Raw genomic sequence first — 19,183 nt, forward strand, 5'->3', positions numbered from 1 at the left:
CAGAGTGGCTGGGCCCGTGAGCCATGGACGCTGAGCCTGCGCGTCCGGAGCCTGTGCTCCACAACGGGAGAGGCCACAACAGTGAGAGGCCCGTGTACCGCAAAAAAAAAAAAAAAAAAAAAGCTTGTTGAAGAAGGTTTGAATGAAAGCATTTGGACACGCATTCTCTTGCTTACCAGCTGTGACCTTTGGTAAATTATGTAAACTCTATAAACCTCACATTCCTCATCTGTAAAAGGGAATGCTTAGACTTACCTTGCAGATTTGTTGTGACGATTAAATGTGACTACGGTTGTGAAATGCTAGGCATGGTGACTGGTGCATGGTGTGGGGCTCCATGAAGGATAAATATTCTTATTATTTTTATTATAACCCAACATTAAATTCATTGAGAACACGTGCATTTCATGACTCCTATATGCTAGAGATGGTGTCAGCTTCTTGATCCCATAGGCAGCTTGAGGTTCAACTCTGGGGGTAGGGTGGGGTTCACGTTAGCATCACCAGTGGGCTTATTCCAATTTCATAATACCTCACCCCCTTTGCCACATGAGGTTTTTGCATCCCTTCTTCATGCTGTCCCAACTTCCCCTCAATGTATGTGAGAGCATCCACCTGCGATGTAGTTTTTAAAAGCCCAGTAGGTGAATCTGATATGTTTCCTCTTTGAGAGTCCCTGCAGTGTTGTTATATCAAACCAACCAGAAAAACATTCCTAAACACTTAATTTTTGAAATCTTTTAGGCTCTGGACTGGTGTACATGGGATTTGATAATACTTCTCTTGTTTTAAAGGAGTCATTTGTGAATGCTAAACTTTCACCCTATTTGGGGCACATCTCCTTTGTCACCCCTTTAATAAAAAATCCCTTGCCAATTTCTTATAATAGTTGCAGATACAGGCTCGACCACGTTTTTTCTGTTACTTGACTCAGTTTCTGCTTGATAAAATAAGAAGGAACATTGGACTAGGAGTTGTAAGACCCAGGCTCTCCTTCCTCTTCTGTGACCACGTGCAGGGAAGAACAAGCCATGCCACCCCAGGGCCTCACCATTTCCTTGTGTTCCATGTAGGGCTGGATCATAGGATGTCCCATGTGTTTTCTGACTCAAAGAGTCTAGCAACCAAGTCCTACTACTATCATAATCTATCATCTTGCTATATATACACTAACAAAGTAGAGATCATTGAAGAAAATTACGCGAATCGCAAGACTGAAGTACAATTAGCATACTAATTGCTTGCCAGTAAATGTCAGTAACTGGAAATAGTTTGTTCTCTAAATAATCTTCCTACCTAAATCTTCTTAGCCCCAGTTATTTGCTTAAAAACCTTCATTTTATAGATAACATAAAAGAAAGGCTTTGATCCTGGTGCTATTCTCATCACAAATTTCAAATTAGTGAGCTTAGTTTCGAATCAAAGAGGTTTTGACTTCGTCCTTAGTATATGTATCCTAGATTTCATGAATGTATTTTCCTCTCCTCTCCTTTGTCTGACCTTGGATCCATTAACCAGCTTATTTTTTTCCCAATTGATCAGGGACGCAACAAGAGGACTGTGGTCTTTGGGACCACACTTTCGCAAACAGGAAGCTAAAAAAAAAAATATATATATATATATATAATTCTTGTGATCTTTTCTTTTTTTCCAAGCCTGGGAACTGAACTAGGCTCAAGCCCACCCCCAGTGCCAGCTAAATCAGGGCTCCTGGACCTTGAACTGTTACCTAAGCCACCCTCCCTGCTGCACCAGCTGCACGGCTCATTCATAGTGACCCAGTTCCTTTTCTTATGTAAGCACCCTGCATCAAAGCACTAGAGGGAGGATGCCGGCAGCAGGCAGCGTGTGCGGCCACGGGAGTGTTCTTGCAGATGCAGTGCATGCTCGGGAGGTTGCCAAAGTTCTGTCCAGTGTTCCAGGAATTCTGGACACCATCCTTTCCTTTCCTGTGACTCAATAGACACTAATCTCAAAAATGTCTGTTGTCCTTAGGGTCTTGACTTAGAAGGTCACGCAGAGAAAGCCAAAGTGAAATAAAAATGAAATGGAAAAAAAAAAAAAAGGCAGATCCTCCTGTTTCTCTCTCATTCTCCTGCACGGTTTCTCACCCATCATCTTTAAGTTACCAGGGTCGTGTTTTGGTATTAGGCAGGTTATGTTCTGTCCAATGATTCCTTAAGCCAGCAAAGTACAGGAATAATGATCACAAACCCATGTGGAGCAATCCCTGTCTTAGTGTCAGGCTCTGCATGCTGTTTACGTGTATTAACTCACCTCATCCCCACGGCCCCATGGGGGAAGTACTGTTAGCATCTGCATTTCACAGAGGAGAGAACTGAGGCACAGAGAGCTTAAGCATCTTGCTCAAGGTCACACAGAGCCAGGACACAGTCCCAGGCAGAATGGCTTCAGGGGTCAGAGAGAAATCACTCTCCAGCAGCCTGGAATCTGTGGGGGTGGTGGAGGGGGGACGCTACTTCTCTGAGCACTGGGGAGGGATCTGAGTCTGGGATACCCCAGGGGGGTGAGTGGGTAAGGGAGGGGTGGATGGTGCCTGGCAGGTGTGGGCAAAGGAAGCACAGCTCACAAAGCAGCTCACTCTGAGAGATGCCAGTAAATGCCCATGAGCCTTTCAGAGATGAACCGGCATCCTGCATTGTAACCAGCTGCAGTTTATGGACAAGCAGAAGGGAAGGAGAGGGTCCTGGTGGAGAGAAGGGGAAAAATGGAAGGAGGAGTGAAAAGGGATGGAGGACAGAAGAAAAGGGAGAAGAGCGGGGAAAGATGCTGAGGAGATTAGGGAGAGGACCAGACAAAAGGCTTGCTGGGAGGAGGTGGGAGGTGATAGAAGGGGGCGGAAAAGATGTAGATGGGAAGAAGGAATCCTGCTGGAGCCTCATACAATTCCTTTGCTAGGTCACGTGAGCAGGAAAGTTGGGCCAGGTTGGGGACAAGTGGTCTGTACACAGAGGCCCGCTGCGGCCATCTGCTCTGGGGCAGGGGAGGGGCTCCTGCAGCCATGGGGCGGTGGAGGGGGGCTCCCACCCCATCTCACTTCCATTGTTCCGGGATGAAGTTTCTCTTTGCACAGGGACCCTCCACCCTGCGTTGCTCAGAGCCGGCCCTGGAAATATGAAAGGATGGGGGGAGGGGCTGAGAGGGGAGGGCAAGCAGAGGAGGAGGGCTGTGATCCCCATGGTCTGCGCAGGCCTCCATGAGGTTTTCAGTGTGTCTTCGCTGCGATGCCGCTTCTTGGGTCCAGACCCTCCTAGGCCTTTCTCCCCTCCTTCCTCCTCTCTCCTCAAGCTCTTCCCTTGAAATCCTGGTAAATTTCAAGTGCTACATTTTGCTTTGTTTGCCCTCCCACTCCCTCTGAAACCCGCCCTGGAAATGCAGGCAAACACAGTTTGGATCAAGGCTGCCGGTGACCGGATGCACCTTTACAAGGTCACTCAGCTGTGCTCTGTTAGAGTGTCCCCGGGCCAGGGTGGGGGAGTATGCCTGTCTGCTCTCTGAGGTGCCCCCTGCATCCTGGGAGGGACACGTAGGGTGGGTATCAGAGCTGCGGAAAAGAAGAGAGTTTAGACAGATTCCAGGTTGAGTGGTACCTAACGGCCTCCATTGTCGCCACAGAGGAGGTGATGGCAGGTGTCGTCCTGCCGGAGAATCTCCAGCTCTGTGAGCCCAATGGTGTGTTTGCCCTGCTGTGGCGTACTTTCAGCATACTGTCTGATTTGGGGTTATTGCCCACCCCTCCTTTAGAGGAAGCGATAACGTGGGGTCTGCCAATGGTCACCAGAGGAGAGACAGGCGGAGTGGGCTCTGAGGTCGCTTAGATGTGTGTGTAAATCCACCTTCTGCCCCTTACTGTCTAAGGGACCACAGACGTTTCACTTAAACTCTCCAAGGTGAGAAAGCCTCGGGCTTGGAGATGTTAAGGTGTTTTCCCCAGGTCACACAGGATTCAAACGCAGGCTGTCTGACTCCAGAGCCTCTGCCTTGATAATAGGGTTGGTGTAAGGGTTACGTGAGTTGATATGTAGATTGGATACCATAGAGCTTGGCCTGGGGTAAGTCCTTGATGTATAATGTGAGGAAGAGGATGGAAAACCATCATCTGAGAGCTGTGTGTGATGCAGACACATCGAGGTTGTGATGGGGGCACAGAGCAGAGCGCTAACCCTACCTGGGAGAGTTCATGAGATCCACCACCCTCACTTTCCAGATGACGATGCTGAGACTCAGTGAGGTTGAATGTGCTAATTATGGGCAGCCTGCCTGTGATCAGAACTGGTGCTTCTGGGTGAGACGGTGGTGCTCCCATCCCAGGCGGGATGGGCAGGGTCAGTAGGCTGCCTCAACGGAGCTGCCAGACAATTGCAATCTGAGTATGAGCTCACCACACATTTTGCTCCAAATTTCCATCCCCACTGAGTCAGTCTGAGCTGCTGTAATTCAGTTGGGTGCTACTGCCCATGCCCTTTCTTCTCTCTATGTTGTTCTACTCTCCGATACTCCTCTGCCTCCCTCGGTGACTTTTTTCATTCCCTCCCCAACTCATCTGTCGCCCTCATTCCTGGAAATGTCATCACTATTGTGTTGTTGCTTGAGGCCTCCTTGTCTTGTGCTGTGCAATGGCTCTCCCTCCCCTGCTCTCCAGTCATCACCGGCGCAGGCGTCCCTCGGGCCCCACCGTTGTGCAGAGCTGGAGAGTGGACCACTATCTCACATAAGAATGCTGGCTCTAATCCCACTACTGGGCATATACCCTGAGAAAACCATAATTCAAACAGTCATGTACCAAAATGTTCATTGCAGCTCTATTTACAATAGCCCGGAGATGGAAACAACCTAAGTGTCCGTCATCGGATGAATGAATAAAGAAGATGTGGCACATATATACAATGGAATATTACTCAGCCATAAAAAGAAACGAAATTGAGCTATTTGTAATGAGGTGAATAAGACCTAGAGTCTGTCATACAGAGTGAAGTAAGTCGAAAGAGAAAGACAAATACCGTATGCTAACACATATATATGGAATTTAAGAAAAAAAAATGTCCTGAAGAACCTAGGGGTAAGACAGGAATAAAGACACAGACCTACTAGAGAATGTACTTGAGGATATGGGGAGGGGGAAGGGTAAGCTGTGACAAAGCGAGAGAGTGGCATGGACATATATACACTACCAAACGTAAAATAGATAGCTAGTAGGAAGCAGCCACATAGCACAGGGAGATCAGCTTGGTGCTTTGTGACCACCTAGAGGGGTGGGATAGGGAGGGTGGGAGGGAGGGAGACGCAAGAGGGAAGAGATATGGGAATATATGTATATGTATAACTGATTCACTTTGTTATAAAGCAGAAACTAACACACCATTGTAAAGCAATTATACTCCAATAAAGATGTAAAAAAAAAAAAAAGAATGCTGGCTCTGCAGCTTGGCATCCTTGCTACTTGCTAACTGTGTGACCATTGGCAAGCTATTTAACTTCTCTAAGTTTCATTTTTCTCTACTGCGAAATGGTGAAACTATCAGGACCTATGCTGTAGATTTGCCACGAGGTTCACAATGCATTTGGTGCTGCACCTGGCCCCAAGTGAGTGCTCAATACCTATTTGCAGTGGTTATTTCAAAAATGCCTTCTCTAACTTCAACTTTTCTTTACCTCCAGCTTGGCCTCTTCCTTTTTTAGTGTCCCAACTGCTGGTGCCTTCCTGCTCTCCAGGTTCCATTTGCCAGCCTGGAGCTGATGCTCCTGTCTTTTTTTTTTTTTTTTAATTTATTTATTTTTGGCTGTATTGGGTCTTCATTGCTGCGCATGGGCTTTCTCTAGTTGCGGTGAGCGGGGGCTACTCTTCATTGCACTGCGTGGGCTTCTCATTGCAGTGGCTTCTCTTGTTTTGGAACACAGCCTCTAGGTGCGCGGGCTTCAGTAGTTGTGGCATGCGGGCTCGGTAGTTGTGGCTTGTGGGCTCTAGAGTGCAGGCTCAATAGTTGTGGCACATGGGCTTAGTTGCTCCGCGGCATGTGGGATCTTCCTGGACCGGGGATTGAACCCGTGTCACCTGCAGGCAGATTCTTAACCACTGTGCCATCAGGGAAGTCCCTATGCTCCTGTCTTTGAATGACGGGCACACCCCAAAGCTAAAAGGTCTTGCTCCTTTGCTGGTGCATCGTAACACTCTCCAGGAACTGAAATCTAGGTCTTCATAATGGTTTGCCTATTTCCTACCAGCGTCCTATTCTTTTTTCCGGAGTAGCTGTTCCCAGACTCTTTTCACTCTCCTAGGTGTCCCCACCACAGTACATACTACATTTGTAATTATTCAATTAATTATTTTAAATGATTGCTTAATGTCTGTTACACTAGACTAGCTTGCAAGGTCTGTGAGGTGGTGACTTTATATGATTTGATTCTACCGTATCTCCAGCATCTGGCACGTGGAGGCAGACCACCTGCAGGGCCTTCATCCCAAATTAATAAAGAAGATCAAAGCTGTTCAACCGTGATGCATCTCAAATATGTCCCTTCCTGGACCATTTCTCTCTATCGCCATCCGCCCCCCTCTCTTTCTCTACTTTTTTTTTTTTTTTTGCGGTACGCGGGCCTCTCACTGTTGTGGCCTCTCCCGTTGCAGAGCACAGGCTCCGGATGCGCAGGCTCAGCGGCCATGGCTCACGGGCCCAGCCGCTCCGCGGCATGTGGGATCTTCCCAGACCGGGGCACGAACCCGCGTCCCCTGCATCGGCAGGCGGACTGTCAACCACTGCGCCACCAGGGAAGCCCTCTTTCTCTACTTTTGACTTTCAGGAAGTCAAGTTCATCCACTTCTTCTTGGACCCTTTCCTTCTTTAGAATCTGCCTTTAACAGATACTGTTGTTTTGCCCCTTTAATTACTCTCTTCCCTTGCTCTTTCCCTTCTGCTTGCAAACACACCTGGAAAGATCTTGCTTCAGAGTCATATGGACAGTAGGGAAACTTGGCTGTTCTTGCCAGCTGTGGACTGGAAAATTTATCTGACTTCGTAAGTTTTAGTTTCTTCCTGTGGAAAATGAGAGTGGATCAGTTGTGCTATCTATGGATCAGAGTTGCTGTGAAAATAAATTGAGCTGCTGTTTGTAAAATCTCCAGCAAAAATCATGGCGTATAGTAAATAAATAAAACTCCCTGCCCCAGATCCTAAAGAAATAAATAAAAACTGTATCATTTCCATTTCCTACCACTTTCTCCAGCTAATATCAGATGGGAACTCCTTCAACACCCTGCACCCACACTAGAAACTTTCCTGCATCCACACGCAGCCTTTCCTCTTTTTCTCCGTCACAACGCTGTTCTCAGGCCTATTTCTCCTACCTTCCTGGAGGCAACATATTATCAATGAAATTTTCTTTTCGTTAACTTCAACTCCTCCAGCTCAACAAGTCTTTTCTGGCCAGATCAACGTTTAATCATACCCAAGGCTATCTTACAAAAACCCCACGACACACACACACACACAGACACACACACACACACACACACACACACACACACCCCAGACCACTTTCCTGACTTCTTGTTTCCCTCCAGCTGTGCTGTCTGATCTCTCTACTCCCCTTCTTGCAAGAGGCATCTGAATTCATTGTTTCAACATCTTCCCGCCTCATTCCCCACTATACTTACCACAATATGACTAGGGCTCTCATCACACCACGAAGACTGTTCTTGCCAGTGGTTGCGAAACCTTGTCGCCGAGTCTAAAGACCACCGCTTCTCAGACCGTATCTATCTTGTGACCTCTGGGTAGCGCTGGACACAGTGGCCATTCCTACCTGAAATGTTCCCTTCCCTGGCCTTTTGGAATGCTGTGTTATCCCTCTGTCTCTGGCTCTTTCACAGGCCTCTTGGTGTATGTCTATCCTACAGGTAGGCTCAATAATTTTAGCATTATTATTATTATTATTAAACACTAGTCTTACTAAACTATTTCTGGTTACTCAAATAAACCTTTCTTAATTGTAGGCCTCCGTGCCTGTGGTTCCCGCTTTCTGCAAGTCTCTTCTTCCTCTTTCCCTTCCTTTTTCACTTAGCTTCCTTCTCCTCAGCTTCACATCTCAGCCTAGAAGCTTCTTCCTCCTATAAGACTTCCCTCTCCTCCTCAGCTCTGGCTCAGGCGCCCCCACCCCGGGTACTTTCACAGCCACCTACGCTCTCCCTAGCATATCACTTATCATCTATACCATAATTACCGTAATTATGTTATCTTGGCTCAAATTGCTCTTTTACTGAAAGTTCTGTGAGCACTTAGTTGTGCCTGTGCCTTCTGCCCAGGCTCCTAGCAGAATGCCTGGGTCACATAATGGGTGAATGAATGAATGAATGAATGAATGAGTGGAGATGGCCTTACTGCTGTGTTGGATTGGTAGTTAGGCTATCTTTTGTTTTTTTTTGTTTGTTTGTTTGTTTGTTTGTTGTGGTATGCGGGCCTCTCACTGTTGTGGCCTCTCCCGTTGCGGAGCACAGGCTCCGGACGCGCAGGCTCAGCGGCCATGGCTCACGGGCCCAGCCGCTCCGCGGCATGTGGGATCTTCCCGCACCGGGGCACGAACCCGTGTCCCCTGCATCGGCAGGCGGACTCTCGACCACTGCGCCACCAGGGAAGCCCTATCTTACGTTTTTAAATGCTGCATATTATTACTTGTGTGAACTCAGCCAATCCACTTCTCTAAGTATGTTTTCCTCATCTATAAAGTGGGAAGAAGTAAAGCAACGTTCCTGAGGATACTCTGCAGGTGTTATCTCCTTTAATCCACACAAAGACCCAGCAAAGCTGAGATCTGATGCAAGGCGATAATGTCTGTACCTTGGGTAGGGTGAGGCCACACAGTTTCCCTAGCAGGGCGACCCTCAGTAATGGCATCGAGGAAGGCAGAGAGGTAATTTTCTCCATTTCGGCTTGCTCACAAGCACCCATTTTTGCCTGATGGAAAGCACAACAAAATCTAACACAAACAGCGAACAAAGTTTTCAATTCAAAGAATTTAGTCTCATCTGGTTTAAAAACAACAGACTCTTCAGAGTCACTCTTCTGAGTCACTTTACATTTGCCCCTTTAGATAAATGCATAGTGTTTTAGGGTTCCCCCAGCCCCGCACCTTTTCCTTCCCACACCCTGACTGCAGCGGGAAGGCAGCAGGGGAGGGCCTCTGGCCCGTGTCCTCCCTGTGTCATGGATCGTGTCCCTGGCTCTTGTCACCTGTGGATTGGTCATTGCTCCGAGGCCACCTTGCGGAAGCAGCCCCGCCCATGCCCCTTGGCTCTCCCGGGCACTGAGTCTCCTCAGAGGCTTCCGCAGCTGCAGGTGGTTTTCTCTCCCACCTCTGCCTGTAGCCTCTGACGGGCATGCTAGCTCTCAAACCCCTGTTCTTTTAGAGCCTGAGGAAACTTCTAGAGCTCCTCTATGAGAACTTGGAGGAGACAAGACATGGCAAAAAGAGCACCCACGAGGGATTTTATGGACAGCGATTTTATGATTTGTTTTCTGATGTATCCCAAGATTTTGAACAGTACTTTGTTCATGAGTAGTATTTTTTTAAAAAAATTGTTGAATTGAATGAATGCTTTTCAGAACATCTCTCTGCCTAATTAGTGCCACGCCACTGCTTCACACTCACTTTGATTCTTAATTTATCTTGGACTTCTGTGCCCTCCTCTCAGTGTTTTGAACCCAGTGCAGGAAGGAGGGGCAGTGGGGCACTGAGCAGACCTTTCGTATGAGTCTAAACTGTGTTACTCTCCTCCTGCCTGGCACAGGGACAATTTTATTTCCAACCTGCCTGATGGGAAACAACCTTATATCATATTCTGCTTTCTCCAGACTCCTTGTCTTACTGTTAAGGTGACCATGTGTCCTGGTTTTTGCCTATGGTGGTCATGGTTTATGTCTGTTGTCCCTGTGTAATTAACAGAAGTGCCCCCCGTGACTCCCAGAAATGTCCTGGCTGGGGTGATAAATTTCATGGCCACCCCTACTTTTGTTAAACACTTTAAGCTCAGGCCTCCAAACTTAGATTTCTTTGTGATTTAACGTTTAGCTTTGGGATTTTCATCAACACCCTTTTCTCTCCCAAGTTCCTGGCTCTTACAATTAAAAGTCTTGACTTTTATAACTATGGTTCTAGTGTGGGCATTAAGATGTCTATTTGGAAAGATAAACAATGACTTTTTAATTAGGAGAAATAAAAATGTTTCAGAAAAGTAAAAACAAACAGTTAAATATGTCAACCACATGGCACCATCAATCCATGGAATGATGGTGGACAGTGCCCGGGCCTAGCACCTATGGATGGACCTTCGATGCTCAGGGAGTCCATCACCCAGAATTAAGAACTGTTAACATATTGTCCTTCTAGTAACTTTTAGAAAAGAAATAAAACATTATAGCCAGAGTCTTTTTTTTTAATTAATTAATTATATTTATTTATTATTTTTGGCTGCGTTGGGTCTTCGTTGCAGCGCATGGGCTTCTCATTGTCGTGGCTTCTCTTGTTGCAGAACATGGGCTCTAGGTGCGTGGGCTTCAGTAGTTGTGGCACGTGGGCTCAGTAGTTGTGGCTCGTGGGCTCTAGAGCGCAGGCTGAGTAGTTATGGTGCACCAGCTTAGTTGCTCCGCGGGATGTGGGATCTTCCCGGACCAGGGCTCGAACCCGTGTCCCCTGCATTGGCAGGTGGATTTTAAACTACTGCACCACCAGGGAAGCCCCCAGCCAGAGTCATTTTTAACCAATGCAGTCACTCCTTTATTTTAGGCTGTATCTGTCCTTCCTCTGAGGACAGTTGGTAGAAAGCTAGAGCTCTTATTTGATTTCAGGAGCATGCGTTAAAGTTTAAGAAAATTTATCAAAACTATTTTAAAATAAAAACATCAGCTGAATACATAGACTATCAATGAATGTTGTTTCCCTTTCCAAATCTATGTGATAACACTGCTCATCTTATTCCGATTGGAAGCTCTCTTTGGCAGGATGCGTGACATTGATTAAGAAAAATGCAAGGCTATGTTAATCATTAACTCATTTAGTAGAAAAATTATAATTCATCTTAATTAAAATGTATAATTTGATAGGCAAGATCTTTTAAAATAAAGCATCCACGGAATTAATCATTAAGCTATGGGGCCTCAAAAGTTTTTTAAAAGAGGCTGAGAACCCCTTCCATATAACCGAATGGTTTTACAGACTGCATTTCAGTGGGTGTTTACTTTCAGACATTTTTCTGATAATAGTGAAGGATTTGCCCTGAGGCATTCACTCCCCCCCACCCCCCCATCAGTTTGTCTTGTGACAGATTGTTTTTTCAGGTTGGTTGACTTGGATTGGTGCAGGGAATGGATTACGTATATTACTTTGGCCTCATTAGAAACACAGGCTCACCAGTAGACCCAGGGGACAGCCAGCTCTGCATTAGGGGACAGGCAGTCACCACCGAGGGTTGATTAGAAGCGACCGGGCCTTCCCATAGTCATTATTCCTATGGCTTCCTAAACATTTCTCCAGAATATCACTATGATCCTTGAATGAGAAGCATGGCTTGCCTCTGACGGTACCTGTGTGTTTAAGAGAATGGAGTCTTCAAGAGGATGTGGAGGAGAGCAGTGAGGGCTGGACAATCAGGGCCACTCCTTTTTTTTTTTGCGGTACGCCAGCCTCTCACTGCTGTGGCCTCTCCCGTTGCGGAGCACAGGCTCCGGACGCGCAGGCTCAGCGGCCATGGCTCACGGGCCCAGCCGCTCCGCGGCATGTGGGATCTTCCCGGACCGGGGCACGAACCCGTGTCCCCTGCATCGGCAGGCGGACCCTCAACCACTGCGCCACCAGGGAAGCCCAGGGCCACTCTTGTGTTATGACTACCTTTCTTCTACAGTTCTTGGACTTAAGCCTCTTCCTATTTCCCTTCCTTTCCACTTCCCTCCACGTCCACAGATGGGGTGGCTGCGTTCCGCGCCTTCCTGAAGACGGAGTTCAGTGAAGAGAACCTGGAGTTCTGGTTGGCCTGTGAGGAGTTCAAGAAGACCAGGTCAACTGCAAAACTTGTCTCCAAGGCCCATAGGATCTTTGAAGAGTTTGTGGATGTGCAGGCTCCGCGGGAGGTGTGTTGGCGGTGGGGTCTTGTCAGACCTCCATCCATTGCTCTCTCTCCTTGCTGGGGTTTGAGCCAGGTTTGATGGGGACTTTCTTCTGAAATGAACCTCACTGCTCTGATGGCTCTGGATACAAAAGGGATCCCTTTTAAGGTGCAGAACCCAAGGATTCTATAAAAAGGAGCTCTATTGGGAGTATTTTAGCTGTCTGTCAGTTAAACATGTGTCAGCAGGAACTGTGTTTCTATAGGGATTCTGCAAGATAGACGCCAGTAAGTCCATGTTAGTTTTCCTAGTGGAACGCAGCATGACTCGATGGAATGAGCATGTACTTTGGAATCTTGTTCCAATATCAGCTCCACTACTTACTCGTTGTGTGATCTTGGTCAAGTTACCTGGTCTTTCTGAATCACATTTTCCCCAATGTAAAAGGCTATAATATCACCTTTCAAGACCACTCTGAGTATTAGGTGTCAAACGCCTATTCAGTATTTGTCACTGCTTATTAATGAGTAATTATAATCATTTATATTATTTTATGATCATTTATTATAATTACTTATAATAATAATATGAATTTCTATGTACTGCTATTCTGAGTTGTAAAACAGAGTTTTACCTGGGAGAGTTTTATAGGAGACAAATATTTGTTGTCTATGAGTTTAGGTGCATTCTATACCTAAAACTCTTCAGTTATGCTTTGACTTGGGATGCAGGAGGTCTTTGGCCAGTGGTCAGAAAGCTGCAGGCTCCTTATACATGCGGTTGGAACAGAGATGTACATTCTAAACATAGCCTTTCTCCCTGGGGTGTTTGTTTCCTTAGCAGCTGAGAAAGGACAAAAAGCAAGCCTACTTTAGGGAACCCACATTCATGCTTGTCTCTGGTTTAACTCTGCCTGACATTGCAAAGACCCATGGATTAAGAGTTGAGTAATTTGGGGTTTTGCCTTGGCTGTTACTAACTTTCCAGAGTAAATTAGACCAGCTTTTTAGTATCCCTTTTCTTCAGTATCTTTATCTATAAATTGGGATGAAGAATATCTGGTCTTCAGACCTCACAGGATTCTTCCTGGGATCAAAAGGGATGACCTTCAGGAAAGCAGTTTATTAATAATTATTAATATAACAATTGGCCCTTGAGGGCCTGTGACCGTGCTCTCTGTTTGTGTCTCCAGGTAAACATAGACTTCCAGACCCGAGAAGCCACAAGGAAGAACATGCAGGAACCGTCCCTGACTTGCTTTGACCAAGCCCAGGGAAAAGTACACAGTCTCATGGAGAAAGACTCTTACCCCCGGTTCCTGAGGTCCAAAATGTACTTAGATTTGCTGTCCCAGAGCCAGAGGCGGCTCAGTTAGACCTCAGATGGGGACTCTTGGAGATCACCGGCTTTCCCCTCCCCTTGCTGCCAAGACCATATTCTAATGTGAAATGTCATAGGGGTTCAAAAGCAGTGGCCTTTAGGTTGGGAGCCCGGGAGTGAGGAAGGGATGAAGGGCCATTCCAGAGTACGATCCAGCCACCAGAGCTCGGACTCTATTCCATTAACCCATGTTTGTGTTTTGGTTAGTGGTAGCACCTTGTCGCTGTCACCCTTCTCTGGGTCGGCAACTTGCCCTCCATAATGCCTTGGGTCATCTCCACTGAGAAGGCAGATATGCCATGCTGGGCTAATCTGTAAATAATGCAAATGCAATTTCCACCACTTCCACACCCTCCTCAGTTAGGACTCTCGACTCTCTAACTTGTCCTATGCTCTCGTGAGGAAGAGCTAGAAGACTCTGGCTTACGTTTGTGATTTGCCATCACAATGTAATAGCCGGTCCCGCGTGCTGGGACCTCACGGTTTAGGAGAGAGGTCTCAGTGGAATCCCAGGTTTCTAGCACTGTCACTGCTAGGTGGCCTCTGAGAGAAGGGGCACACTCCATGGAGTTGGCTGTTTCTTTCATTTGCATAAGACCAGTGTCACTGTCCATCTCAGCCTAGGAGATTCACAAGACTCCCATACCCTTGCCATTCCAGAAAGGGTCTTGGGAGATGTCCTTCACCACTTCCGATGTGGAACTGCTATTGAGAAAGAGACAGCTTGCAAGTCTTCCTCAGTTCTACCAAGAAGTTTTCCCGAAGTTGAATGAGCAGGGAATGTAGCACCAGTAGATTTTTGTGCAGTGGGCCACCATATAACCTCTCTGTTGCTTAACGTATTCTCTGCCCTCACCTCCCTGTGGTATCACACATCACTGATCTCTTAGAACGATGGATGGCTTGGTAAAGGGAGGTGAATTCCCTTAGCATGGACAGCTCTCACAGTGCCTAATACTTCTCCTGTCTCTCCCTCTTCCCCCCTTCATGCAGGTCATGTAATTCCGATGGGGGAGAATGGGAACTTAGGCTGTAATTCTCTTTCCAGCTTGCTTCCTGGGAGCATGCTTTTTTAGAAAGGTTCCTCTCGTGAGGGCCATCTTGGCTGACCAACAGCTTCCTTCTTGACTTTTTGGGATTGAACGTGGAACAGGAGGTGAGGCTAAGAAGATCACTGTGAACATCTGGTCGTAGAGAACCTTCCTAAGACGTCTTCGTGGTATCCCGGTGCTGCTTTTGGAAATACATCAGGAAACTTTTCCCTGGAGGATGAGCAAGACACAGGAAACTTACTCCAGCTGCCCGGGAAAAAGCTGACTTTGGCCCAAGACTGCAGTGCCGAGGAGATGAATCCTCAGCAGAGAGACCAGAATGTGGAAGAGGAGCCTGGGAGAGGCTGGTCCCTGGGTGGACTGAATCACAGAGAACGTGCTGGAGGTACTATTGGGGTAACTCACAGCCGATGGATTTGGATTCACTGCAGATCTCCAAAACTTTCAGCTTGACTAAATGAAACAGCACATGATTAGGTGTAAGCTCTGGAAGGCAGGTGATTGACAATTGGGCTGAAGCAGTCTCCTCGTGCAGCGGGGATGAGCCGTTTTAGATGTGCGGGTGTTCCAGTGCTTGCATTTCTGTCCAGTAACTTTATGAATCTCTTCCTTCCTTGGCTGCAGCTAGACAAAGCCAAGAAGGCTCTTGAGTCCCGCGGGCTGTTAGGGTCCGCTGCCCCGCCGTGTATCTGTGAGTATCTGTTAGTGAGAGCTGACATGTCTGTACGAACCATCGAGGAGAGAGAGAACACAGGCCTCCTGAAGAGACCTGTGGAATTTCACGTTCAAGAACTCTGCAGCCTCATGTGGGTGTTCCTAGTTAGATCAGGTAGTATTCCCCCGCCCCCACTGGTGAAAAACCATCCTTAGTTTAAGCTGCTAGATTTACTTTAATGATCAAATTCCGGAACAGGGTATTTTCAATGTTGTTTACATATGAAATGTACGTCTGCTGCCAACTCTACTGTCCACTAGGAGGTGCCTATAAATGGGAACAGCACAGAGTTATGGAGACCTGAAACGTCCTAAGAGGGGCCTTTTTACCACTTCCACTGTCCCCAGGAGAAAAGTCTGAACAAGAGTGTTTTGCGGTCGCCTTCTCTGGGGCTTAGAGTTCTTGCCAACTATTGGTGGAACGAAGGATGCAGATGGTGGTGTCATGGCACCTGGTGACTTCCTCCCACGATGGGGAGGTGTGAAGGACCCAGCTTGGGTATCCTGAGATTTGCCGCTAAGTGAGCGTCTGTGGGCGTATGTTCGTGTGTAGAGGAACGTGATAGTTATGTTTATGGTACTCCCGTGGAGTGTGTGTGTGTGTGTGTGTGTGTGTGTGTATGTGTGTGAGAGACAGAAAGAATTATGAGCACTAGACTAGTACACCACAGAGATGGTCTTCCCATGGGTGGAGCTTTTCTCACACCCTTTACGTCCTGCTTCCACCAGGAGGCACAGAGCTCTCTGCTCTGATGCTACTTTCAGGCACTTTGGTCATGCCAACCGAGATTTTGGTCTGTGACGAAACAAACAGATATGTTTACAACATCTAGAGCAATATCTAAGCATACCTCATCCCTGACCTTCCACATCGCCCTGCCCCGCCCTCTCCCTCAGCCTCTCCACAAGCCGTACTCCGCCTCGTTTGGTGGGCACCCACAGTGGCCGCTTCTCCACGTCTTCCTGGGTTCCTCACGCCGGGCTTGTGCTCTGGACTGCCTTCAGGGCACAAGGCTTGCTCTGTGCTTGGGACCTTTAAAGGCTCAAGGCAAGCCATGCAGTAGGCCGGGCAGAGCTGTGACTTTTAGGATTGCTCTCCATCCCTGAGTGGCCTTCCAGCCCCACATGAGTATTAACCCGTTTGGGGGCTGGTGTGAGATTTCCTGTTGCCCTTGGCAAGCCAAATAGAACACAATCAGTAACGACCCTTCATAGCCCTGGGCACTTCTGGGGTGAGGAATGTTCCCTGAGCAGCGTTTATTATGAAAGTTGAGGATGTGCAGGGATCACCCGGAAAGCCTGTTATAAGTGCTAATTTCCAGGTTCCACACCCAGAGATGCTGATCTAATAGATCTGGGGTGGGATGCAGAAGTCTGCATTTTTAATAAGCTCCCAGGTGTGTAGTGGCCCGTGGACCAGACTTTGAAAAAAGATGGTCTAAGACTGGTCTAAGGCAGAGGCTCTCACCCTTGGTTGTTCAATGGAATCACCTGGGGAGTTAAAGAAACCCGAATGTCTGGGTCCCGCCCCAGAACATCTTGGGGTTGGAACTCAAGGCATCAGTTTTTTAACTACTCCACAGGTGGGTCCAATGTATAGATGAGGTTGGGATGCTGGGCCTGAGGAGTGAGGAACACAGCTAAGGGTAAAACCCAGCTGTGTGAGCTGAGAGGGCTGGAGCGCACCCAGACGCAAACAAGCACAATAACCAGGAACCTGCCAGCCCTGAATTTGACTCTTAGGGTGGTTGCCTCTATGCCCTCTCTGACTTTTGAGATAAAAATGTTTCTGCCCCAGCTGAATGCGTTGTCAGGCAGTGGGTCCGCCAACAGTGGGGGCTGTAGGGGTCCTTGGGGCTTTCCTCGCCTGCCGGGTCTTGTTCCCAGGGCTTCCTCCAATCTCTCCTCCTAGGCCGCTTCGCTGTTTGTTTCCATGCGCTCTCGTGCTTGGTCATTTCGTGTCAGGCCGTGCCTCTGTACCCAGGCCACGCGACATGGTAGTTGGACTCAGGTAGCGGGTGAGGGGTGTGTAGTAGTAATAATAGCGGTAGCACAACAACTTCAAATTTCTCAAGGGAGGGTGTTTTGCCCTCAGAATAGCAAGCTCTCTGAGGCTTTCTTCTCCAGGGCCACCACGGGGTTTTGGCTGCTGCCCTAAGCCCTCGCCATTCCCTTTGGTGTTAGGCTGGATGGGCAGCTGGAAGGTTCTAGTTGATTTTACGCTCTGGTGTTCTCCCCAGAACTGGCTGCTCTGGATTAACCAAAGCTGTGAAATGGCTCTCTGCTCAGGCTGCAGGCCCAGCCTCTGGGTGCAGGCCCTGGGCGCCTGTCCTCAGCAGGGCCGGGTGTCCGGGCGCTCCAGGCCCTGGGCTGTGAGGGAAAGGCATGAACTCACTGTGCGGAGAGCCGGGCTGGGAATGGGGAAGACTGAAGAGGAAGGAGCAGGGGGGGAAAGACACGCAGCTCACGTGGCATCTGCTTCTCCGTAAACCAGAAGGGAGAGGTGATGAGTGGTGAGTTCAGAGGCAGGATCGTCTCCCATCAACAAGAGCACCCAGAGCTCTCCTGACCCTGTCAGTGCCCACTTCCAAGCAAGGCAGACGAATTACAATTCTCCATCCGAGGCTGTCCTTCAGTCTGCCAAGTGTCAGCCCTCTTCAGCTCGGCATCCTCCGTTCTAGAAGCAAAGGAGGTGGCGAAGCCCCCCCTGGCGTGGGGAGCCTGTGCCACTGGGCATGAGACTGTGAAGGCAGAGGCCAAGAGCAGAGATGTCTTCCTGTCCCTGTGACCTCTTGGGAGTCACAAGATGCTGTGGACCAAGATGAGAGATGGCAGGATGGGGCCACTGGCCTTCCCTGGTGTGGGGTCCTGGTCTTCTCAATAAACCGTTCTCTTCTTGATTCTTCCTCCCTTCTGCCCCTCTGCTCCCTCCCCTCTGCCAGGTACAGAGAAGGTGGCTGGGCTGATGTGCCCTCCAGGCGTGGTAGCACTCACCGAGTCACACGTGGCGGCACAGATCTGTAGCAGCTCATCTGCTGTAGAAACCGCTTGGCTGATGGAGTCCTCATTGAGTTGTTTCATTACCATGCAAAGTGGAATAATGTCACTCACCTCTACTATAAACAAGGCTGTGAGGACATAATAAACAGAACCTGAACACGCTGCCCTTTGCTCTCTGCCCACATTTCTGGCCGGCTGACTCTTTATGAGGAAACACTTCCCATAACACGTGGACTCCCCGGGAGGGGGCACGCGGCCTCTCCCTTGCAGAGAATGGCACGGGGCTGGCCATCAGGAAAAGCAGCAGTGTGGGTGGAAACGGGATGGGAATGACTTGGGATGAGTTTGGGGGTGCAGAGTGACTTTGGGATGTGAGAGTGGCTTTGAAACTGTAAAGTGCTATACGAACACGAGGTGGTATTTTTATTGGTGCCCCCTACTGCGTGAAAACGCAGGGAGAGAAAAGGCTGAGGGATGGTTTATATATTTGTTCAGCTGGAGCAATCTGAAGATGGAGTGGGTTGACCTTGCTTATGCCCCTACCTCCCTTTGTACAATCAGCGTGCCCCTGAAAGGACTGCGTGAGTCATCGAATTTTCCAGAGTCTCTGGTGATGGGCCCCATGGAGGGGACCGCAGGAGAATGAGCTGGAGGGCCTGCTCACAAAAGCTCAGTTTTCAGTTGTGGTGATGAGACAGAGATATATAAAATATCATTCATCCAAAACAATTAAAATGTACCAGAGAAGGTCTCTCTTTAAAGGAAAGCCGATGTTTCTTCAAAGGTGAATGCTTTGGGTTAAATGAAGAAGGCTTTGCCATGCAAATGAACCCCCCTCCCCACCCCGGTTTTGGGCACTGGTCATGGGAGTCGGCAGCAGACAGCTGCAGACAGGAGGCCCGCCCCTGGGGAGGGGGTGGCACT

The 19,183-nt window shown here is 48.3% G+C and overlaps 1 protein-coding gene across 5 annotated transcripts in view; it reads left to right on the top strand.

Moving 5' to 3' along the window:
- RGS8 (regulator of G protein signaling 8) overlaps positions 1-18,525 on the top strand; it is a 69,733-nt gene extending 51,208 nt beyond the window's left edge. For all 5 annotated transcript variants that reach the window (XM_082863061.1, XM_082863064.1, XM_082863065.1 and 2 more), the window contains 2 exons: positions 11,971-12,137; positions 13,306-18,525. In XM_082863061.1, the coding sequence (XP_082719187.1) occupies positions 11,971-12,137; positions 13,306-13,488 (350 nt within the window). In that variant the 3' untranslated portion in view covers positions 13,489-18,525. The remainder of the gene's footprint in view (positions 1-11,970; positions 12,138-13,305) is intronic.
- The last annotated feature ends 658 nt before the right edge of the window (positions 18,526-19,183 follow it).

Source organism: Leucopleurus acutus, assembly GCF_964270905.1.
Source record: "Leucopleurus acutus genome assembly, chromosome: 2".
Classification (NCBI taxonomy): domain Eukaryota; kingdom Metazoa; phylum Chordata; class Mammalia; order Artiodactyla; family Delphinidae; genus Leucopleurus; species Leucopleurus acutus.